A 25,510-nucleotide genomic window follows, 5' to 3' on the forward strand; every position below is an offset into this window, starting at 1 on the left:
CTGTTTCAACTGCGGCTTTTAAATGAAGGAGACTTGTGAAATCAGTCACGGTGAAGTTTTCATGACTGTATAAACAAAACACCTATGCTCATTTAGAGTGGCTCTACCATGATAACAAAGGGCTGCAACATGACTAGACTTGTGGCCTAAATCTGATTCAGTAACCCTGGCACAAAATGTACAGTCTGGATGAAAAGGGAAGAGATGCCAGAGAACTCCACAATCACTTGAAGTCATACAGGAGCCTGCTTCTTACATTTCTACATGTTTTTGGATTAAGATCAATTAAGTTTATGACCCCCACCAATACAATTTTAATTTTAATTACAAGTCAGAGATATCAAAGCGTAGTGCGAGAGGCCGCTCTTCATGAACGGCAATAAAACTAACAAGCAGACAAATAAGCAACACAAGTGACAAACAGACACCTTGTATCGGGATTGCACAGATTTATTTGATAGATTATTGCACCATCAATCATTCAGTTTATGATACTGTACAGTATATTCTCTATGTAGTGTATGAGATGTGAGGAATATTGTACATGTTCTGACATTTGAAGAAAATCAAATACATTCGTTGTGCCGGTAGAAAAATCTGTAAACTGATAAATACAAAATAAAAATTCTCATTTAAATTTCCGTAGCCTTAAACAACATACATTAAAAATGAATCACTCTGAATCCCTCTCTTAATCCAATCCAAAACAAATCTCAAGAGTAAACAAAACTAACGCCTCAAGCTTTCACACAATGATGCATCTCTAAAGTGCGGCACACTTGTCACATTATCAAGTGCAACATAATTAGGAATGCATGAGACAGTTATAAAGTGAAGCATTTGAACATTACGTCCGTCAGATCAGGTCATATTGTGGTAGTATCACCCAACCTGCAATGCAATCGACAAAACCTCAAAAAACTTGCCCTCCACCGTTCTCAGTAAAAACTCATTAACATGCTCACCAGTGAGGTCAATTATGAAACACCTTAATATAATATATGTTCTTCGGTGCACCGATGAAGCCTGATCATCATGTTTTGTCAATTTGTGGATGACAGATTGTGTCCTGTGTGGACTTAACCAGGGTGTTTTTTTACATTCACTGAAACCTGAGCGAAAACCTTCATTGGACTTTAAGCGGGACAATTAGCTGTTGTATACTGCATGTGTGGAGTATTTACAGCATTTTATAACAATTAAACCATTTTAAAATGTGTTCAAACTTGGCAGACTAGGTTTTGGATGGCCTCTCCACTTCCTCTGGCATTGGAAAGGTTCACAAAAAAACAGATGGCTTGATGAAAATCACTTGAGGTTAGTTACACCGATATAAAAGAAAAATGTGCAAAATCAAAAGGATTCAAGAAAATCCCTGAACACCACTGAATTAAAAAGGGGGAGTTTGCTCCAAAAACACCTGTACGCTGCATATAACCCTTTAGTGTGAGTTATGAATATCAGGTTCTGCATATATATATATATATATATACAAATAAAAAAAAAAATTATATATATATATATATATATATATATATGTGTGTGTGTATATATATATATAGTCTTTAAATTATTCATTCAATTCTAACATGAAACATGCTGGGGCAAATGAAAGTCACTCAAACTCGGACGTATTCTCTTGTGAAAAGTCCCACGGAAAGTTCCAAGCAAAGCAAGTCAGTGAGGGTTGTTGACCGATCCGTATCAGAGGGGAGAAATATTAAAAACCTCCTGCACGTCTCAAAGTGCACGTTGTCTTCATACTCGAGTGACGCCACTTTCACAGGAGCTGAGCTGTAGCAGGCGGTAACTGAATAATGAATGTACCCAATGGACAGACACCAAAGACAACAAAAGAAAAGACACCACGAGGAACACGATCACCAGTGAATGCGTTTACCTGCATGGTTAAACAGTGTCTGGTGTGCTTTTGTGTTTGGCACTCGCATGTGTGATGGGAGACGCAACAAAAACAACAGGATGGAACAGGTCCTGTGGGTCAATTCACAAAAAACAAGCGACCGTTTTTTGTTGTCAAGGACATTTTGTATCCTTGAGACCCACCGGAGGGACTTTCGCTAATCAGAGCAATAGATCACAAAGATCGACTGGGAATACAAAAACATACACAAACAATTACACTGAATCGAATGATTAGTCATTATTAATCCAATTTCTGTAACGAGTAAAATCAACACAAATCCACCTCACAGACTTCATTAGTAGAGAGAGTGAAAACGAATCGTCTCACCGATTTGGGACAACCAGGTGGGAATAATTTGTTTTCCACTATTGAAAAAAATGAAAAAAAGTAAACTATCAAGGTCGGTTCTGATTGATGATGTAGTGTCATAATGCACCTCCCCTACTCACAGAATGAATGAACACACACACACACACACACACACACACACACACACACACACACACACACACACACATACACACAGCCCTGTAGCACAGCGCTGTACTTCTAAAAGAATGTGCTATGTGCAGACTGTCATCATACTCCAAGTGCTGGGCGAAGTAAGTCCAGCTCCTTTTGTGCGTCTTCATCCTGAGGGAAAACAAACATTGTTCAAATTAAAATATAACGAGAAAGCAAATTATCCTCCAGGTGCATCTGCAACGACTACTGCTGTAATTGAGTGAATACAACCTTCAGTTGACCCTTTGCTAAGTACCCGCCCCCTGCTGCTACTCTACTGTCAAGCTGTCAGAGTTTCAATGGACTGCATCAATATGATGTCATTTTTGGCTAAACCAAAAAAACTATTTTTCAAAGAGTGGTGTCCAATATGCATTTGAAGGATCTATCCAGGATGTCAAACTGATTCAGCAGCAAAAACAGGTTAAAATGATAAAGAGAGAAGCCACACACCTGGTGATCCAGACAGAAGACAATACAATTAGGGAACAATGCTGTTCATGTAAAGCCGTGTTGGTCTTTATTCACCGTTAAAATAATTAAAGCAGCATGTGTATTCATTCAGTACACCTTCAGCAGCTAGTGTAGCATAGACGTGCTAACGCTAGTTAATAATAATAATAATAATAATTTGGGGCGGCTGTAGCTCATGGGGAGAGTGGTACCCAGTTTGATCCACGCTCTCCCCATAGTTGCATGTCAAAGTGTCCTTGAGCAAGACACTGAACCCCCAGTTGCTCCCCGGGCGCTTCACTTCAGCCCACTGCTCCTTAATAACTAAGGATGCAGAGAAGAATTTCCCCACTGTGGGATCAATAGCGGATACATTATTATTATTATTATTATTATTATTAATAATAATAATAATAATAATAATGTGATAACATGCCTGGCTAATGTTAGCTCAACCAGGTTTTTATAAAAAGTTTTAGAAATGTATATATATCTCCCTCCAACCTCTACGGGTAAAGAGCTGCTCTGCGTTGGAAGGGCGGGACTAAGGATCAATTGACAAAAATATTATGCAGGTTACCTCTTTGGTCACAGTGTTCATTGAAGAAGCAGTTCTACACATCTCCCTGGCCTCAGCCCTCCGCCCCAGGTCTTTGTAACACTGCCAGAGAGAAAAAAACAAAATCTGCATTGTTGAATCCCACAGAACAGTTAGTGTCCCAAAACAAACAATGGCGATGAAAGTTCACCTTCGGGTTTCTGGTACTGACCTTAGCTAGAAACACGTAATTGTGTTTAGAATATCCTGGCTGGATCTCCTCAACCTGTATTAAAAAAATAAACATTTTATTCAGCAAGACAGTTAATTTCAATTCAATTCAATTCAATTTATTTTGTACCCACTATCACAAATTACAATCAATTAATCAAAGGCCTACATTAGTAATATTCCTCTCGACTCATGTTTCATAATCAAGGGGTAACATACAATCAATTAAATTGGAAGAATTTAGACTCACACCTTAAGGAGTCACACATATGTAAAATAAATACATAAAAGTACAGAGAAGAATGATTGCCGAATGAATTTTCGAATGTACCTGTAAGAAATTCTTCAGTGCATCTTCAACTTTTGCACTCGGAGGCTCTCCAAACAACGTTGCAGCGACTTTCCTCTCAATCCACGACAACTGAGCCACCTGCAAAACAGTCAATAGCACCTCAAAGTCAAAAGGCAATTTGGCACATGAGCTTAACAGTGACTTAACAAGCGGCTAAAAAGCAGTGCATCACTGCCCTCTCTGGTTCCAATGCTGGGTGTGGCTGGGTGTGGTAAGTAGTGTGTGTGTTTTGCGTTGCATTTTATTTTAACCAAACCCAACTGGGATGTCACGGTGATTGATCCTGGGGTACACTCACTAAATCAAGGTGGCAGGTGAAATCAAAACAGAAATTATTTAAGACATCCCTAATGAGATGTTGACAATATGTGTGGCCATCAACTTAAAACTTACTTCCTCAAAACTTCCAAAAAAATGGTCAACATTGCCTCAGATTTCTCAAAATGAAGTCAACTGCTACATTCAAAATGATACGATCATAATGTGTCTTTAGGCTAGGTGTTGTCGCTCTGCTGAAAATCGCACAGTCCCTCTCTCCTCGTCTGCTGCCAATAGTGTAGGTAAGGATTTTATTATTAAAGTCAGAGCGGTCAATGCAACACCTTCCTTCCTCTCAGGCTGCTTGTTTGTAGTAGTTTGTAAAAAGAAACAAACAGGCGCACCAAACAGCCGAACGTATGGAAACACCATCACAAATCATTCGCAAAATGACCCGCAGTGATTGACAGACAAGATGTGATCGCCATAGAAACAACTACCCGTGCTGAAAAAAACCCAACCAAACAGAAACAGGATGAAAATGTCTCCCTGGTACAATCTGATTTAGAGCCAACCATGGCAGGTGTTAACCTCCCTTCGCGCATTCTGCGAATATTGCAGAGAGAAAAAATAACAAACCTTGGGGAAACCGTGGGTGGGTTAGCAAATGAGATGGGGAGGGGGGGGGGGGGTCTGGAGGGTACAGCCTCCAGAAATGTACAATTTGTGTGTGTGCAGAGAGATGGGAGATATATGTGTGTGTGTGTGTGTATTGCGTGGCGAGTCGGGAGGGTCACATACGGCGTAGCACCAGCGGCCCATCAGGTAGTAGGACATGGGGTTTTGCGGCTTCAGCTCGATGGCTTTATCCAGATGATCCTGGGGAGGGGGGAAGGCACACAGACAGGGTGAAGATTTGCACTGTTGATTCATGACACGGCTGCTATTTCCACCTCCTTCTGTTCTGACCTGATCTGTCCTGCTTCACCAACTCACAAGTATTTCACAAACACCTCACACACGCGATCTCGTGGCGCGACCACGCACTCTGAGGCTGACACACACCCTGAGGCTGACACACACCCTCCCTCATTCTTTTTCCATTCCCCCCCTCCTCTCTCTTTCTAGGAAGGATTCTTTTTTAAATGTTGTATTATATCTTCTTCTCCGGCGCTCCACGGCTCTCTCTTTCAATTTTTTGCAGGTACACAGTGTTTGGGGGGGGGGGGGGGGGGGGAGGGGGGGGGGTGGAGGGGGGTGGAACAGACGATAAAAAGCTTACGTGGTCTTGCCTTATGCAACCGAACGGCTGTAGGAGTGGCTTACTGGCTTAAAGATACGAGTAGCCATTCCCCTCTCCTCGGAGTACACAGAAGCAATGTTCCACATAGAAAATAAAAATCTTGCACAGAACACTGCAAGAGTTTCACTAAGTAGTCACGACACGCTTCAGATTGTGCACAGTCCCAGACACAACATATACGACTCGAGTACAGTCTGTTTCCAGACAACAACTTACCTTAAATATGTATCCGTACTTTATCTTGTTCTGCACCGTGTCGTATTCGGCCATAAGTCCGCACATGATGGCATACCTGTGGAGAGACAGTATTATGGTGATCAGCTGCGTATCTACAGGTTGTACTGCTCGTTATTTTTATAGGTTTGCGTGAAGAGAAAAGTGAAGTTTGAAGTGATTTCCACAGATTTGATGTCCCCCCCGCCGCAAGATGTCAATGACCCCCATCATTGGCAGTAAAATAGAGCTGCTTTTTAAGAGCACAGCTGACAAAACACTCCAAGAAAAAATAAAATAAAAAGCAAATCAATAAAAAAAACTGCATTCCTGTGCATATTCTTTTTCTAATTTGCATTAGAAGGAATGTAATGAGGTGCAACAAAACAAATATCTGGGCAATATGGCAGACACTACAGCTGGGTGTTATCAGCTGGGGAAAATGCTTTGTGTGCATTAGGTCAAAAATGATGTTACTCTTAGTCGATACTCTGCCTGTACGTTAATAGAAAACCTAATATCCGACTGGAGGGATATAAAACGCACTCAAAGAATTACAAAGGTAGCAACCTGGCACAATTTTTGGTTGCCCAGTCCAGACGAAACACAGTACAGAAGTCAAGTTTTGACCGTTTTGCATTCAGATGGGAGGGCTGCAGAGAACTTCACTGTTCAGTCACGCCACCTTTTCTCTGGGTCACTAACAATGAGAAACCGAAAGGACTAGAAAAGCAAAAAAAACACCAACATTCAACCCTCTTTAGCGAGACTCCTCATTAGGGCAACATCAGCGGAAATAAGCTGCTTCACCTCACTCCTTTACACACTAATTAATATGCTGACTTGGACCGGTGGGCAGGTAGAGGGCAAACAAAGAGCGATCTCAGCTTCGGGATCTGTAAGTCAGCGTGACGCTGTGGGTTTGGAGAGGAGAGGAGAGAGCTGATCAAAGTCTTTTCACCGCAAGGCTGCTTTAATCCTGCTGGTACTCTGTCAAACACCACTGAGCGACATAAATACCATTTTATATGAAGGCTCGGCGTGTACATAGGTCATCCGACAGTGTCATCTGACATGGCGGTGCTGATGGTAGTTGGAATCTGCAACTGTACGTGCGTGCACGAAGGTGTCTGACGTGTGAATGGATTATTTATTTTTTAAACAGTGCGTGATTTCGCGATGGGCTACTGTTCACCGTTGTAGCTCTCACACTTTCTGTCTCGGATTGGATGGATTGCCATGGTAGATATTCATTCCATCTAGCGCCGTCATCCGACAAATTATGGCCAAATACTGTTTAATGGTGACAAACATACCAAACTAAGACGCTGAACACGGTAATCATACAGTAACCTGTGGCGTACTGCCTCACAAACACAGCCAACTCTTTGTCCTGTTAATACTTGAAGCACTCCTGTAATACGGATGAAACAATTAGTCGAATAAATGATTCGTCAATACACAGAAAATGAATTTCATAACTTTGGGCTGTTGTGTGAACAAAACAAACAACATGCACACGTCGCAACATTTTTTCGCCACTGATGTTTAAGCTGCAAATAAATAGCTAATGAAATAAAAATCGATACTTACAGTCTTATGCAACATGATGCTTTAATTATACGTTGATGAACAATACAAATCTAACATATCATTCCTGATTAGTAAAAAAGAAAAGAAAAAAAGAAGCAGTCCTTGCTTCCCTCACTGTAACTACTTGACATCACCCACAATGCTCTGTGAATCCAATAGCCAATAATAACAATCAATAATCATACGCTATGCTGACGTGATTAAATGCAATATATCTTGCATCGTGCTGGTGATGAGATGGGGAGAGCAAATAGAGCAGCATACCAGAGGGGAACGGTTATCAGAACTGAGATCCGGCATCGCTCAGGTGAGGGCTATGGGAGAGATTGCTCAACATCCAGGGGGGGGCAGATAACTTAATTGCGCAAGGTTAGTCCTGTGTTTGTTCAGTGAAATTCCCCCCACTCTAACGGGCAAAGAGAAATAGGGCCTGAGTGTCAGCTGCTCGGGCAGATTGATTTCATCCTTCATATCCAAACATAGAGACCTCGTTCAAAACGGAGAGGGCCAGGCAGGACTCCAGGCTAGACCTCGTACAGACACAGTGGTAGGAACTCGAGGAATTCAAGGGCAGCCTGTGTGAAGATGTACGGGGCCCACGACAATGTTTTCTTTGCAATGGGAGGAGGGATTTGAAGCTGCGTGTCGAGTGTTCTCACAGCGAGGTCTGAAGTTTACGGGACACACGCGGGGTCTCCACGGCTACTGGGAACGCTGCCGCCAAGGTGACACCGACGATGGCCGCGGCAAACAGAGGCACGTGTTTGAAATTAAAGTTGTCTTTGTGGATCCCACTCTCCTCCCCTCCTCCCCCCTCCCCTCCTGACTGGCACTGCCACAGGCTTCCTGCTTAATCCGCGGGGCCTTTGTACCCTCAGAGAGGCTCTATAGCCAGGGCTTTACATGGGCTGAATTCACACGGTGGGATCATTGGAAACGCACCTATAAACAAAGCCGGCGACACAAGAATGCAATCACATCGTCAGCCCGCTGATATTATACAAATAGGCTTCACACTCACTGTCATGAAAGCGCCCCCATGTAACCCCACGCAAGCACACCGTGCACTCCCTCGCGCACACTCCCCGGGCGAAACAAATCCCACATTTTATGCTTGTATCCCAACCTGTAGTCCCCATGCAGCTCTCTGTGAGAGTGGTTTTATTTGTTTTGTTTGGCCGTCATACGGACATCCCACTCAGTCGTCACTGCAGCTCTTCAAATGGCCAGTGCGTGGGCTCGGCGAGGATGCTGCGTGTTCTCGACTGTGTGAGGTTAGCAAAATGTGCCCCGCTTGTGTCTGCCCATCAATATTTTGTCAAAGGTACAAGCTTTGGTTATTTAGGGTAATCCCTGGTTCTATGATAACAGTCTGAGCTCTTTCACCATGGTCTTCGACTTGGTGCTGTACAAATAAAAACAAACTGGCAGAATGAGCTTTGCAGGCCTTTTTTTTGTGGTTCAATATATATATATATATATATATATATATATATATATATATATTTAATGAGCTGATATTGGCAAATAATAAGAGGCAGAGATGCCTGCAGTGTTTCAAATACTGTAAACCCCTGTCAACAATATCCGTCTCTATTCGGGGTTCCCATTTTAAGGGACATTCTAGCTGGTGTAAACAGAAAGGGATTGCAGCATACATTAATAAGTCCCTCTTTGTGGAAGCCTGATCTAGTAGACGTGAAGTCCGTGGTTATGATTTCTCTCTGAAATCATCTCTTCCAGGCTTAGGAATTATGACAAATTGATTCAAAGTACACATCAGCCCCTTTACCAGTAATATTAGCCTAAATTTAGTTTTTAAACGAGGCAAATTACACCCAGTGTGAACTGCTGCTACAAAGTATTATACTTAATGTTGTAGTCTATTTTATATTTATATTATATTATTATTTAATATAATATGCATAACTATGTTTTCATTGTTAACAATGACCCTGAAACTAACAATCATTGAGTTTTTGTTATCGTAGAAAAAGCCATTTATATCTCCATAGAGTGCGGGTCCTCCTTCACGGAGTGCATGGCCATGTTGCACGTGGTGGTGAAGTGAAGATTATTACCGCCACCTGATGCCACTGAATCTCACACGCCGCTTCTTTAACACCACGTTTGAGGAGGCAGTGCTGGCAAAGTAAGAAGATACAGCTAGCCGGTATTTAGCCGGTGTTTGAGTAACATACAGTTTGGCTCCCACGCGCCTCGTTTGACCCCGGCTTCCCAATCATTCCTATCTCTCAACAATGGCCAGCATATAATTTGTAACCATTGCTTCTAGCCACGGTTGAATCACAAACCTTAAACTTCCGTGAGAAAAAATGTCTAGCAAGCCGGGGACTTTAGCAACTGACCCAATCATCCTAACCGATTGAACATCATCCAACCGTTTGAAACAAGTTGGGAAGAAAGCAACATGATGTATTGTCATGTGCTACCGTGTGACGTGACTTGACATAACCGAGAGCAGCCGTATCCTCGACAGATACAACAGAACAGGTTTGTTGAGACGGTCCTCCGAACTCCGCCTGCTAAGCTGTCACTCAAGTGACTACGCATGCAAGTCAATATCTGGATACTGTATCTCCGATAAAAAAGCTAATCAAGCTAATCTACACAAATCAAATACAGAGTATTAAAAAACTCTTTTGGTGGGAATTATTTATTTATTATTTGTTCTAAACTCGCACATAGTCATTTATCATAAACAGTAATTAGGCATTAATTGGAGATGTGTAAAACTGGTTTAACAGTGTGTCATCAAACTTGAAGTTTCAGAATAAAGGTTTTGGCCACCATCCAATTAAACCCGCCTTGTTAGGATTTTAGTCAGATTTGTAATGGCGCACATGACATAAGTCCTTGTTTTGGTTATCGTAACACACAATGAACACTAAATCTGAAGTTGTCAACAACTTTGGTGAACTGGGTAGAATGAACATATTAGAACAATAACCATTTTAGTTACAGAGCATCCAACAACAGTTAAAAAGCGCAGCCCTTCTTTGTGACTATAGTATACTGTTCTCCCTCGTCATCGAAAATCTATATACATGTACATTCATTTCTATATATAATAATAATATTAATTTTGTTGCACCAATTATTCGCTAGTACTATATATTTCATGCATATTTCAGTTGTGCCTGTAATCTTTTTCTATGTGTGCATGTGTTTTCACAGTTTTAAAGAAGGCTGTTACAAAGTTGAACCTGAAAAACAATTTGTATATTTTTCACATCCCAAAAAACATTCAGCATTCACATCATTCATCTGGACCTGTTGCAACACTTTAATACATATTTATTGTGGTAGATGGCAATGGAAAAGTTCAAAGAGCAAGTCCATGGCAGTATTTTCAGTGGCAGAGCGGGAACTGACTGTCAGCGCATCTAAACATCACCTGCCACATTGTGACCAGCCAGACGACATTCAGAAAAAACAGGTGACAGGTTTTTCTCACGGCATCGGCGCACTAAGTAAACACCTCAGAAAATAAACCTCAGACATAAACTTCCTTGCAACACTGCCTGGCACCATCCCCAGTCCCTGCCTCCTCCCCCTCCTCGTTACCTACTTTGCCCTGTCCATTTAATTTAGACCGCGTTTATGCTCAGTTTAAGAACCTTACAAATTCCATTAGTGGATATAGGATTACGCATTAAGCTTTTTCAAAGCTGTTGCTCTTAATTAACTAAACAAACTCGGCCTGCTATTTCCCTTGACGTCTCGACTGCTGCGGTACGCGCATGAGCTAAGGCTAATTCTTTAACGAACAGAGCAAGCAGGGCTGTTGGCTCGAGCAGGCGGTCTGGGTCGTTTTTTCCGCGTGAGAACTTCACACGCCCTTCAATAGAAATTAACCACATTATCTCAATTACACTAACTCAGGGACGGTAATTAACACACACTAGGGAAACTATTACTTTTATGTAAACAATTAAACGCAGCACACCGTTTGCGACATGGACTTCCTGTATGCTCAGTGCTCGATGTTGAACACGAGTTGAAGCAAAGCCAAGTCAAAAAAGGTCTTTGTATTGTTTTAGTTGCAAGGTGATCTCATAGATGCTTCTGGTGCAATCTTCATCTCCCTATTTCAGCCGTGGACTCCACGTCTGATCAGCAGACGTCACAGAGCAACCGGTGAGATATACGAGGGTGGAAGAGGTTATCTCGATTTATTTAGTCTAAGAATCACCTACGGCGACAAAATTCCCCTTGACTCAAAGAGAGGAAATTAGCTATCTTCAAATGTCCAGATACAGCAAATATGTCGTTTGAGTTATTCATTTTTTTCCTGTGGAACAAGTCAGTCAATAAACCACAGAAACAAGTCGACAGAACATTAAATGCAGACAAATGTGATGAGCTGGACACAGAATATACACCACTGTAAATATGTACGCCTCGTCCTGTGACACAACCATCTACAGTATACACAGGAATGGCGACGGCAATAATGGAAGTTTAACTGGATGAGAATGCAAACCATGGGCGATTCACTAAATGGGGCTCAATGACGGGAAGTCACATGCCATCAAACTGAATCCATGATCGATTTGCTTTTCAATGTGAAAGGAAGAGAACAAGGCAAACCTACCACAGATGGCTTTCAGCACACGTAGGGTTCAGGCTCACGGCCTCCGCGCCAATCTTCTTCCCTAAGTGCAAAGGAAAGATAGACAACAGATAATGATGCTCCACTGGAACGTAAACCCAACACACTCAATTCACCCAGGACGTTCTCACGCGACAAAACAAGAGAATGTGAGATTGGTAGAGACGAAGGAGTGTGTTTGACTGGGTAAACGCAACAGGATAGTCATAAATAACGAAACGGCACAGGGAATACAAAAAGAATACAAAGTCTTCAGTCTGTGGAAAGTGTCTTATTCCAGCTGCACTAATAATATCATAATGAATGTTAAATATAATGCCTTGTTGCTTTAAATAACCTCGTCAAGAAAAAATGTCAAATGCATTGACACATTGTCTTTTCAGGAAGCACCTGGCCAGTTCTGATTAGCAGCACATTGATGAGGAAGGATTACAGAGAAACAGGTCAGTCCAGTCTGAAGTTCACTCTACACAGTCTCTGTTTGAGATAATGGGGGAAAAAACAAACATTACGGACTAGGCTACAAAGTCTTAGTGTAACACAAGAAAAGCACAGAAAGTCCTGGTGCCCTGCTTTAAAAAGAGCCTGTGGGAAATCAGTGAGAAAAATGTTTTGTTATCAGGAATATGACTTTAAGACTGTAAGTGGTCCTCTTTGTCGAGTGCATAGGTAGGATGTGTGGAATACACATTTTGTGCAGCAACTTCAGGCGGATGGTTCAGGGTGCATTGGATGTCACATTGTTTGAGATGGTTCTAAAAAACACTTCAATTGGTGCAGGACTTTACGGTATCAATTTTGAGCAATGTAAGATGAATGTAAATTAAAAAAACGTAGGCAATAGCCCTGGCACTAATATAACAACAATAGTTGGAGGAGATGGACCTGGTTTCCGCCAGGGCAAACATGGCATCATGAAATGTTGGTTTTGAGGGAATTTTTTTATCATTAAGTCATTGTTGACATTTAGACTTGTCTGTATGTGTAAGTATGCATACATACTTTTAGATCATACTTCAAGATTTAGCTCTTGCATATGTAGGTGCAAGTTTACGTCTGTATCAGGAGGCAACCTCTGGTTCTGACAAGAAAAGCCAATGCAGAAGTGTCTTAAAATGTGCATTCTCTCTACTGGCCAGGAGGGGGCAACTCCTCTGGTTGCAAAAAGAGACATCATTTCTGATGATTCACTGTGGGTGAACAACTCAAGCTAAAGTAACTGAGGCCATTGTAGGAGAACAGACATTTGGCCAGCATAACAGCTGTGGTCATGACGCGATAGCATCTCACATCCAGAGTGGGGATGCGTGACAAATGAGGTACAACACAATGATTTTTAGTAGATTACCAGTTTCCGCATGGGTCTTCTTCTCCTCTAGAGTGGAGCTGATGTCGTGAAGATCACAGTAAGCCCGGATTAGCCGCCAAAGAAATGGTGACTTCTGTCCAAACTACAGGAGTATATCATTACATTACATTACATGTCATTTAGCTGACGCTTCTATCCAAAGCGACTTACAATCATGTTACATTCATACACCGTAGACACAGCTACAGGGAGCAATTCAGGGTTAAGTGTCTTGCTCAAGGATACATCGACTAGGGCGAGGATTGAACCGCCAACCCCCTGATTGAAAGACGGACCAGCTAACCACTGACCCACAGTCGCCAAACACATATCGTTAAGACGAACTGTTCCATATTAATTGAACTACAGGATCACATGTGTCAATCGAATGTGTGCAGGAGTCAACATACCTCCTCTCTCTGCTCCAGGAGGAGGTCGAGACTTTCCCTTTTGTCCGATTCGGGGCCCTGACGCAAGCTGTCGATACTCTCAAGGAGGACACATAACTTGTCTGCAGGTTGTTCTTCGTCCACCTGTTCCTCATCGCTTGGCTCTTCTTCCTCAGAGTCCGTCAGGGCGGTCATGTACCTGAAAGCACAAACAATCCCATGGAACAACGTGCAAACTTCAGTTTGCTGTCAGCGTGTGCAATTAAACTTTATTGAGGCGGAATTGAAAGGTGAACTGAAGAGTGGTTCTTGACACCAAGACAGACTGTCTCCATCCTGCAAGATCAGCAAGATGTGCCCAAGGAAACATCAATAGAAAGTCTAATTGTTAGACGATGGCCTGTGTCCCGGTAGCTCAAACTAAAGCCATCTTCAACTTGTTAGGTGGAATGAAAACACCTCATATCAATCAAAATCTTAAAGAGCATTTTTACAAGCCATTTCTGCCAGGTGCTGATTTATAAAGGATCAATCTTCGCTGCTTGTTAACACTCAAACTGCAGGCGGGTTTGTTTACATAAGTGGGTCGCTTAATTGTTTATAAATTGTAGCTGTTCAGAAACTCCTGACGTCTTAACGTGGATACCTACAGGCTTTTTCACAGAAGCCCGCAACACTTGCGCTAGATGTTTTTATGGTGCCCTTTCAACTCCTGTAAGCATGTACAAACACTTTGAGCTAACACTTAAGAAGCAGCAGTATAAAGAGTGATATCAAAGATACAGGTAAAAATGAAAGACATAGACAAAGGTGAAAATATGCAACGCCTCTATTAGGGGTTGGCAGTGGCTGCATGTGCGTCATTGGTGGTTAAGGGAGTATTTTGGGCTGAGAGCCATGGCTCTGGAGGGATGTGTCAGAGCGGGCCACAGACAAAACCAGCAGGTGCCCCGTGCCGGAGGCTGCTTTCCAACTCCGCCTCACAATTCACACCTTCAAACCTAAAGGTGCCGTGATTACAGTAGTACGTGAGGGCATTTGAGCTGAAAAGATTTTCTACTCAAAAGAAAGGAGCTGTCATAAATACCGCGCCATGTCTGACAAAGTCAACAACAGAAATGAGGATGCAACGGTATGCAGAGATGAAAGAATCTTGTCCTATTTTACATTGATAATATGACACGGTTTGGGTTGTTTGAATAGAAATAAACCGGTTTTAAAAGCTTGTATATTAAATAGTCTTAACTTTTCAAAAATATTGTGTTTCAAAAATATCGTCTGTACACCTCCGGCAACCAGTCAAGTTGCACTTTTCATCCACATCTGTCCAAAATGTCCTCACTCAACATGTGTAGAATTGTCCTAAATAGCTTATGACTTCTTGGATTATGGCCAGACTGTAAAACGATTGTACTCCACATCCAGAAACTAGACTTTATTGTGTCTTCACTTTAATCTCTATCGGTGTTTATACCGTCATTTTGAAATAGTGTCCCAAAGCTGTTCTACAATCCCCTTCTCTGCACTAACCCCTAAGTAAACCCTAAAATCCTGCAGGCAAGGCTCAAACCATTTATTGGCCAACACACCCAAGCTTAAAAATATGAAATAAAAAAATGCGTGTGCTTTTGTGTACACTGACTGTTGCAGTCTTATTTTTTTGTCTGCCCGCAACATATCATAGAGCAATGCCTTGCAACAGACAGGGCTGGTGTTTATTTGCAGCAAGATAAGTCAGATTATTGGACATTTCTTTATTCACTCCCTAATTCATTCATCCTTTTGTCCTTTTATATTCATTCAGGAGGTTGCCTCCCTGCAGTTATTTTCTCAGTGGAGCTGGAGAGACAGGCAGCGGAGTACTGAGTGTTCAGTGCATTCCTGTCACGCCATTCCACGGCTCATGAATCACTTGAGTTGAAAGAAAAAGAAGCTAAGGATCTATTTGCATTACTGTGTGTGCGCTTGTGGAGTGTAAATATAATTGTGCAGGAAACATTATTGCCCTTGTAATGTTCCTAGTGGTCTAAATATTGTCATTAGCATTTCAACAAATACATAATAACCGAGCAGGCCCTTCTGTGATACACACGTGAAAGAAATATAATTTCATGCTGGCAAATTCAGTTTGGATGGGCAGAAATAAACAGTTCACAATGTGCAAAAAACAACATTGACAAGACAATAAAGAACAATTAAAAACGGTAGTGGAAGCACATAGAAGAGCGGGGGGCGGGGCAATGACCTAGGATTCTCTTAATAATAATAATAATAATAATCTTGGTGCATATTCAGTGGTTGACATTGGTCGTGGTCATTCCATCATGATCTTCTTGGATGCACTCGGGTATTACACATAATATTAAACAGACCTGGGACAGAAGATGCTCTATTGCAAGGATGATGCCCTCCCAATGGTTTCAAATGATTAACACTTCCTGTCTCCTAAGTGGTCATTGTGTTCATCATGTGGATGGATGAAAGCAGACTGAGGTACAGTATATTTGCATAGTTCCTTTTTCCACATGATTTGTCCATCTCGCATTTTAGTCTCAGAATGTTTGAAAGATATGTGGTTTGTGAAAACCTGTGTGACACAGACACAGGAACTGTCTTTGCGGCAACAGAATGGGATCAATTGACCATATAAACCATGGATCCAAACCAGTATGGGCCCCAGGTCTGGTAATGGGTCCTAGGGTTCAGGTGGAACCGGGAAGAACTCTAATTACACCTCTGTAGTATTGATGGAGTGGTTGTAGCCATAGTAACATGACCGTTTTGAAAATCCATTTATCATTAGCAAGAAATTACACATTACGGTATCGCAAATGTGAGAAGATGCTATATTTCATTAGATTTCATTGACTAAAAATGGAACTCATGATGATTATATGAGATCAGGCATTTACCTCTAGGGTCACACATCCTAAATAAAGGCATTCCAGTAATATAGCCCTTCCACCATACAAGAGGTTTTACAATATTGACGATAGAAAGAACTGCAATATTTGTTTTTATCTTCCACTTTATGTCATACAGCTCCCCATGCTGTGTAACACACTACACACATGGTAAAGTCAAAGCCTGCAAAGCTTTAACCTTCCTTTTCAACAGCCTGTGTGCTCACTAGAGGAGATCAGCATACATACCCTAAGGGGCAATGAAGGGATCTCTCAATGGAGCTTAGCAAAGGCAGTCTCTGCGGTTACACAGTTCAAAACAAACCAGTCACCATCCCAACATCAGCGGGACTTGGAAAACGCAGCCCAGCTTATTCAGCCTGTGTAGCACTGGTGACAGGACCAATGAAAGCCCGCTCTACAACAATGGCTGACTGACTAGAGAGAGACAGTCGTGAACGCCTAAATAATCCCTGATCAGCTGCTGAACCACCCAGTTGAGAACATCACTGCGTTTCTAACTATGCCCTCCTACAACAACAACAACAAAAAAGCGTTAATAAAATAAAAATAAATCATGAATTAGTCACAGACTCATGATGACACATCAAGAAAATAATGAATGCACTAATTCCAGTTGCATTTTTGTGCCATTCAATTCTAATGGGCACCTTCAATAGCACTTCTGTTTGGCTGTCGCCACGCTTTGTTCCTAAAATAGCAAGAGGATAGAAACATGTTGTTTTTTTGTTTTTTTAAGTACACAGTTGCATACAACAATTGGCTTGTAACTTTGCCAAAAGGCAAACAGGCAACGGGAGGCGCGATGACACCTACTCTTACAGAGAATGAATAAGGAAATAAGAAAGAAAAAAAGATACATTGTTGATGAGGGTGACCTAAAGAACAGTTTGCTCCTCTAATAATGGCAATAATAGATATTATAAATAATAGATAATAATAAAGTCTGCAACGACCACTGTTGTTTGATTAAATGAATACAAAGCACAAATGTCCGCCATATTCTTCACGTATCCCTTGCTCATCTCACGCAGTAGAAGCGTTCTCATAAATCTATCCATTTAAAGCTGTCAGACTCTGTGCAGGCTCACACATCAGCGGCTTCTACCGGCTGGTTAAGAGAAGTGCAGACTCAGCGGTCTATAAACTGAACAGTTAATAAAATAAGTTTGTCAAAAAGGGTGAGTTACCGCTACCGCGAGAGGACCTTATGCATTTGGCCATAAATGAGCCCCACTACCCAACAAAAAGATTAGGCTGATGAGTCCAGTAGTATGCAAGATTCGATGTCTGCAGACAGATGCACACACAAGCACGCACACACACACGCACACATGACCGAATATACTGTATAATCTCCACCCAGGCCCACACTTGGCGGAGATATTGAGCTAACAGACGCTAAAACCCTCTGAAAGGAACTGCAGAGTTGGATAATTCTCTGTGGGTCCATCACTTAGACCGACATATTTCACAAATAAGTTGATCCATCGCTAATACAACAAATATGATATCCAAAAATTTACAAAAAGGAGTCATGGTTGTGGGACCACAGAAAAGACTGCGTTGGCCATTAAAGTGCATGTGAATGGGAGCTGTGGGTGGTCAGAGCTAAACCCGACAGACGGCGGGTCAGAGACAGGCCAGGGTGACTGGTGACGCACCAGACAGCTTAACGTGTCGGCATGTACATTGTATGCATTTCAAAATACGCATTTGTTTGGCTAAAAGCCTTTTATTGAAGCATGAACCTGAGGATATAGACGCGAATCTCTCGGATGCGGACAGCACGTACCATCGCGTTTATAGGGAAGTTTCGACTAAAGCTTTTAATCACAAAGCAGACAATGAGCTCCCGTTTCTCTTTCTAAACATTTCTGTGCGAGTTGATCAGGCTTGCCCATTACTGAACAAAACTCCTGCTTAGATTTGCTTAAATCAACAACTATCCAACGTCATAAATGCTATTTTTTTTGGAAAAGGCAAAAAAAAAATTACTAATTGAAGTGTTAATGTCCTTGAGGTACAGCGACATGATGTGAATAACCTCAGTGGGAGCTGTTCAGCAATTACAAGTTCCGACAAGACACTTTCCGACGAATTCTCTGACAGCTTGGCACACAAACGGGATGATTGATGGGTCTCCTTGCCTTCAGAGGCAACGCCGAGGAAGCCGTTATGACACACTAAGAGCGAACGGAACAAACAGCTGGAACTTTCAATCCCTTCGGTCTGCGTGTTCCCCGTTTTGCTCGACACCACCTCGCTCTATAATTTTGACATTGTGTCACACTCATTGTTCCGAGGATTTCTGCAGCCTTATAAGAGCAATTTGGTAACACTGATGGAAAATCTCTGCTATCACACAGGACACTTTTAAATTATATTTAAACTTAAAAAAAAAACATTTCAACACGTCAGAAAACCATTAAGCTTACAAAAGCAATCATCTCCAGCAGAGTATGAACAAAAGTATTTTCCTATTCATGACGTGCATCTCTCATGGTCTGCAGCAGCGCTTGCTGTAGGATTTGTTGAAGGCCCTGTTCATTCTTGCACAATGCCCCCCTGTTGGAAATCTGCTGCCCCACTAAAGCCGGTATTTACAGTTGATAAAGTTGAGTAAACTCGGCTGAACTCCATTCTCCACCATTATTAGAGGCTGTAATATTCATAATTATTAGAACTGACGGCATGCGGTTCAAGTTTTTGATGCGGCAAAATGTTCAACTGAGACGTTTGCAGCCTCGCATTTTGCACTTGTTGATCTGAAATATATTCTTAAGGCTTTAGACTTCAACAAACAAACTATTACACAACACCTGGGCATCAGTGCTCTTATTGGTATATCATGTGGATATACTGTTTCTCAAAGACTTCCAAGCCAGGGGGGACACGCTACACATTCCCTAAGGGGCTGTAATTTCTTTACCACACCAATACCAGTAACCTCTGCACGCTCTGCTCGAACAAATAACAGAGTGGCAGGACAGGCTCTTTCATTATGGGAGCAGTGTGTGTGATGTGATTTATTTTAAAGCACAGTAACTCTGGCTGTAATTAAGAGCATTTGATACGGCCTGACGGTCACTCAAAACCTGCAAGCCACACCTGCTGGAGGGCAGTCCTACGCTCTCACCTGCTCTTCCGGCCAATGAAGCGGGCGCGGGTAACAAATGTAGAGGGAGGTTGACCTGAAATTTGTATCTGTCACGAAAGGAGACTCATACAATACGGTGTTATTACCCGTGTATGAGCCGTCTTGCTTCCAATGTCAACAAACGTACATCACCAGCATTACTTTTTTATGCCGTTATTAGTCCTTTTCATGGCGGATATTTGGTTCCATGTCACCCATTTTGCCACATCAAATCTGGTTGAATTTTAATCTCTCTTTCCTGGTATAAAAAAAAACATTTAACCTTTTTTTCTTTTTTTTTAATGACGCCCTGTAGAGACACACTCTTACACAGACAAAAAAAACCACCACTTTCAATAATTATCCTGGTTGCACTGGATGTTCAGATGGCTTACTTTATGTTGTCATAGTTGTACAAAAAAAAGTGCTCCGAGGCAATTGATTAATTCCGCTGTGAGGAGAGTAACAGAGATTGGGAGGAGCCGCACAGCTCTGATCTAAGGCTCACTGGGCATGCCTAAGATCTGTGTGGTTAGGGTGTAAAGTCAGATATGTGTCATAATGTCTTCTTGGCACTTCACATGCTCTACTTCCTACACAGATCAAGCAAAGTTCAAATTAAGTTGAGTACTCGAGGGGCGGCCGCAATGTCCCCGAATATACCGAATTTTTTTGGGTGATGCGGGACGAGGATTAAAACAATTCGGTATATTCGGTCGTGTCCAATAAAAACTGAAGTCTTCCCCGGCTACTGAAAACATTAAAGCACTGCTGTAATCACCATCTATGAAATTTATGAGATCATGAGATTCAAAATGATAGTCCATTCAAAAGAAACACAACTGTTGTTTATGTTATCTGTGGATGGCACAAGCTCAAGGCAATTTGGGCGTGGATGGAGGTGGATGACTGGGCATGTACTGCTTGATTAGTCTGCTGTTCTCTGCATGCACCCGAGGCAAATGTACATACTACCAGGACTATAATTTAGCATATAAAGTGAGCAGAGTTAGCCTGGTGAACGAGGAGGGAAATGTTTTGGATTCACATACCAATCCGACGGATGAAACCGTTAAAGTGAAAATAAGCTGAAATCACTTTACACTTTACATAGTTATCTGTTGCTTAACTATCTTGTGTTTATCTACTGGAATAATTTACAGAAATGACAAAAGCCTGTCTGATTTGTGGCTGAAGTCAATGCTGATACTTCACAGTAAAAAAAACAAAAAGGATTATTGATAGAGCTGTAAGCAGTTACAGAGACAGTTATTTACAGCTTTTCTGAAATCCCTCACACCAACATCTGCTCATCTGGTATACTGTGCCAATTCATGAGCAGCAGCTAAGATTTGTAAACAGTGGAGTCTGCTGGACAAACTATGTATTGATAAAAGTGATTTGGGATTATTACGAGCACAGTTTCTTCTGGGGATGGGATTATGTATTGGCCGATACAGAGTATCGATCCAATACCAGTGTTTATTTATTAAGCTGGAAGTGACTAGGATAATTATTTTATGTGTAAGGCAACATCCAGATTGACCCAAACATTGCCCCCCGAACTTCATAAAACTAAATGCAACAAATAAATGCACAGATATAAACTTAGTGAATTGTTATCCATTATTAAAATAACTCATCAAACACCAGCAATTTAACCTGTTCAACCTTTTTGCTGCAACATGGTCAAAACTTGGTCAATGTAAGGGGATTGCAGTTATTACTTTTGGGCCTTGCTCAGAGGGAGGCAATTTTACAAAACAAATCACTGACGTAGAATATGTTGCAGAAAAGGCCAGCTTGGACAATTTCAAAGAATATGATGTGAGCGTGGTGACATATGGGAGGATACATTTTGGAGAAACTGTACTCACCCTCCCTCACTCTCGGCTTCCTCAGAGCTCCGCCCCCCAGCTCTGGCCCCAGCAATGATGCCTGCAGCCCTTTTCCTTCGCGTTGGCGTGGTCCTGTAGTAAGGGCGCGCCTCATCACGTCCCCTCAGCTCAACCCTGACTTGGTCCTGCAGCGTTGGCAGAGCATTTTTCAACGACTTCATCTCATCCTTCAGCTCGGACACACACTGGATCAAGGCTTCAAGGCGCTCCAGCACCTCAGCCTGACCCCTGGGCAGACCTGGGCCGTCCACCAACATGACGCCGGTGCCCTGGGCATTAGTGCTGTTGAGGTAGCACCGTGGCCACGAGCCTCTTTGCCTCGACCTAAAGCCCTGGTAAAACACTGCAGCCAAACCAATGCCAGCCACTCCAGCCAACGCTCCCAGAACCAGCACCTTGCTGTCTGCCGGGGCCATCCTACAGGTCTGTGGAGAACGGACAGAAATAACAAGGAAGGAAAATGTGGGGCTCATATAATTAATTGGTTCATAGATTACTTTGGCAATTGAGCTATAAAATGTCAGAAAATAGTGAACAATTTCCAGAGCCCAAGATGATGCCTTCAAATTACCTTTTTAAAGTACAGTTGCTACACTTTGTCTGTTTGTGTTTCACCAAATGTCATCATTACATAAGGCCTCATTTACATATTTAACAGAACATTTCAGAACTCTTGTAATACAAGAGAGAACTATAGCAAGTAATCAACTGCGGACGTGATATGTATTAGTTACATTTTGACCCAATTCACCTGTAGTGTCTTCATAAGTGTCATTTAACAAAACATATTTTTAACATTGCTAACACCGAGATCCCCATATAGGGGAATATTGACACATTATGACACATTATGGTTAAACTGTGTAAAACATACAAAATAATCATGAGCAAATATATTGATGTTACACATCAAATGAAACAACAGAACCTGGGCTACAATAATTAGTCAGCCATTTCAACACAACTCAAACACCAACTAAAAGAATTATTAAAATATCCTAATCATAATTTTTTCAGGAGTCAGCCCACTGGGCACGTTTCCGGAACTAGCAACCCTTAGCTCGGTGCTATCAGAAAAAGCCAGATGGCAAAAAGCAAAACGATTCCCCACAGATTGCACACATATCTACCAAAATCCCTCTGTACTAAAGCCTCTCTAACTTTGTTCTGCTTCACTTTAAGTCAAACTTTGCAGAGAGACTGTTCACATATTGTGCTATGATTTGGGTGAGGTTTAGACCTTTCAGCTCAATCATTCCAAAGAGATAATCATCCTGAAAGTGCTTTTTTCCCCTAGGCAAACCCAAAACTTTCATTTTTGCTGTGTTTCATTTGTATTTACTCTTAACCAATAATATATACAGATATTTACACAGCTGAACAAAAGCTCACATGGGTTGCCAAAAGTTTTCAAATAGCCAGAGATATGGTTACAAATGGTAACAATTTTTTTCCAAACAAATGGTTGCAGAGATAGAGCCTTTTAAGTTTGGGTATGTCAATTAACACTGACAAAACAATGAGAAGCTGCAAGTCATCACATTTGAGAAGTGGTAATGAGAAAATATTTGGCATTTTTGCTTGGGACGACCTAAACCTTTTATTTATTTAAAATATCTATTAATCTGACCATCAACTAAGCGACTGATTTTGTTAGTTCAAAAAAAATGCATTTCAATTTCTTCTGAGTGGAATAAAGAGCCAACTGGTTTCTTTTATATATATATATATATATATAATTATTATTTTTGTATCAGCTGATGTTAATACATAACTCTGTATCAGTTCTATGAAGATAATATTTGGTTTACGAGTCACTAGTTTGAGTATCTTCAGTTTTTTTCATCAGGTATTATAGTGCTGTTGCAATGGTTGCTCGGTAGCATAACTGTTAATATCAGCAGAGTATAATCAGATGAGAAATGAAAACAGTAAAAAAAAGAAAAACACTAAAACTACTGTAATAAGCTGAGACCTAAATTGTTTTACTCTGATTGTTCAATAAGCAGTCAATATTACATTTGTAGTAACTAAAATGAGCTGGCAAAAAGATCTGTCAGACAGTGACCTTTCACTTTTAACCCTTGTTCTCTCGATGAATAACAGGAGCAGAGTCCACTGGTTGTTACCTCAGAGTTACAGACTTCACGGTTTTCAAACACTTAACCTCGGTTACACACAGTTTATTACATGCACAAGGACACAGCAACGTGTGGCTTCAAAGTCTGGATTTGTGTTAGGACATCATTCTTTCTGTGTGTCCTCGAAATGCCTCCTGTCGTTTGAAGCAAACGCATATCACCTTATTAGTTCTGGTAATATGGTAGTTTAACCTAAACTATGGTCTTTTACTAAACCTAACCTAAGTAGTGTTGTTGCCTCTGACTGTCATGAGTCTCACGCATGCGTCATCCTTATTAACTTCATATAGTCATTGTTAAGCCTAACGTTAAATATGTCAAAAATATTGCTGCTAGCTAAAAGTCGCCAAACGGTGGGCTAGCACTCGAGAAAAATAAAGTTACTCGCGGAGGTTAAACGGTTAGAACGTGTTATATGCTAACGTTCATCAATACAGTATCACAACAACACGTTACAGAAACATGTTATCTCTAAATAACAACACAATTGACTGTTTTAGAGCCCTTACTGCACAGGTAACAGTGGAGGCACCTCTGTTGTCTTGACAGCTTACTCGTGTAACCGCCAAAACATTCCGTGTGTGGTCAGACGCCACAAGGAATAGTTCCGCGCTCCGTGGGTATCCGACATTTACATTTTGTTTTACATTTTACCAACAGAGATGTAAATCTAGTGCTCCACTTTACTCAATTGTGATCTTTTGCGCCAGAGTCGTATTCTTTGAAGAGTGATACCATATCATCACAACAATGAAGTGAATAATCAGTGAGCTCAGTTGAAAGAGAGCTGCAACAGTGTAAAGGGTGCGTTACATAATACTAATTGTAGGTAATAAAAACATTTAAATACATAGATAGATAGGTTTACAGTGTATGTGTTGCACCTTTACTTCTCTCTATGCTTAATGGCAATGTATCATGACTTTCACATGTTCTAATGTATGCCATGGTGCTCTAAATCATTATTCCAGTTTAATAACAAAGACCTACCTCTACGATTCACTCCTCTCACCAGTGTGTCCCTGCAGTGAGCCTGGACAGAGTGTGCACCAGGATTTTAAAAGTTATTACATCATCAGTGGACATAGAGCTGTCCCTTCCTTGATCTCTATTAAAGTGTTCCAAATCATTTCGAGGACAGTTAGAATGATAAACTAGTGTTTGACCTTGTGTGAATAGTTTTTCCATTCCATTATCTAAACCGCTTATCCGATTTAGGGTCGTGGGGGTGCTGGAGCCCATCCCAGCTGACATTGGGCGAAAGCATGGTTCACCCTGGACAGGTCACCAATTTATCACAGGGCAGAGACAAACGATCATTCATGTCACATTCCCACTTAGGGGCAATTTAGAGTAAATGGAACGATCATGTGCGCTCTCTAAATGGTTATTTGTTTCAGCCTGCAGAGAGGTAGACAGACAGTCTTTCTTGGAGACAGAGGTGACAGGGAGTTCCCTTGCATAATATGATGTAAGGATTGCTACGTGCAGTTTCTTCCCTGCTCTCTGAACACGCCATTGTTCCCCAGCCCACAGCCTGCATTCTGCCTGCACTTGGAACAAAAAGCCCAGCTGAATCCTGAAGGTGTGGTGGTGCAGAAGGAAAGAAACAAACAAAAACAAAAACAGCGGTTCTGGCTTAGCCCCGCAGAGGCAGATATGACCT

General features: G+C 41.5%; 1 protein-coding gene across 2 annotated transcripts; it reads right to left on the bottom strand.

Annotated features, from left to right (window-relative positions):
- Positions 1–441: 441 nt before the first annotated feature.
- LOC117744076 (regulator of microtubule dynamics protein 2) lies at positions 442–24,424 on the bottom strand. Of its 2 annotated transcripts, XM_034552179.1 has the most exons (11): positions 24,354–24,424; positions 21,683–22,128; positions 13,764–13,941; positions 13,354–13,456; positions 11,988–12,048; positions 5,780–5,855; positions 5,062–5,139; positions 3,982–4,080; positions 3,652–3,705; positions 3,462–3,542; positions 442–2,557 (listed from the first exon to the last, which is right to left on the bottom strand). In XM_034552179.1, the coding sequence occupies exons 2-11, from the start codon at positions 22,117–22,119 to the stop codon at positions 2,504–2,506; spliced, it is 1,221 nt and encodes a 406-aa protein (XP_034408070.1). In that variant the 5' UTR covers positions 22,120–22,128; positions 24,354–24,424; the 3' UTR covers positions 442–2,503. The 2 variants fall into 2 exon arrangements, with proteins under 2 accessions (XP_034408070.1, XP_034408069.1); XM_034552178.1 differs by lacking the exon at positions 24,354–24,424 and having other exon boundaries at positions 21,683–22,623.
- Between the last annotated feature and the right edge of the window lie 1,086 nt (positions 24,425–25,510).

This window comes from Cyclopterus lumpus, chromosome 15 (genome assembly GCF_009769545.1).
Source record: "Cyclopterus lumpus isolate fCycLum1 chromosome 15, fCycLum1.pri, whole genome shotgun sequence".
Taxonomy (NCBI): domain Eukaryota; kingdom Metazoa; phylum Chordata; class Actinopteri; order Perciformes; family Cyclopteridae; genus Cyclopterus; species Cyclopterus lumpus.

Excerpts from the sequence above, each read along its gene's own strand:
- LOC117744076 (XM_034552178.1), bottom strand. The coding sequence starts at position 22,176 with ATGAGCCCCACATTTTCCTTCCTTGTTATTTCTGTCCGTTCTCCACAG. Across the intron at positions 5,140-5,779 it reads AGTACGGATACATATTTAAG|GATCATCTGGATAAAGCCAT; the intron begins GTAAGTTGTTGT and ends CCCCCTCCCCAG. Across the intron at positions 4,081-5,061 it reads TGGGCCGCTGGTGCTACGCC|GTGGCTCAGTTGTCGTGGAT; the intron begins GTATGTGACCCT and ends ACTGTTTTGCAG.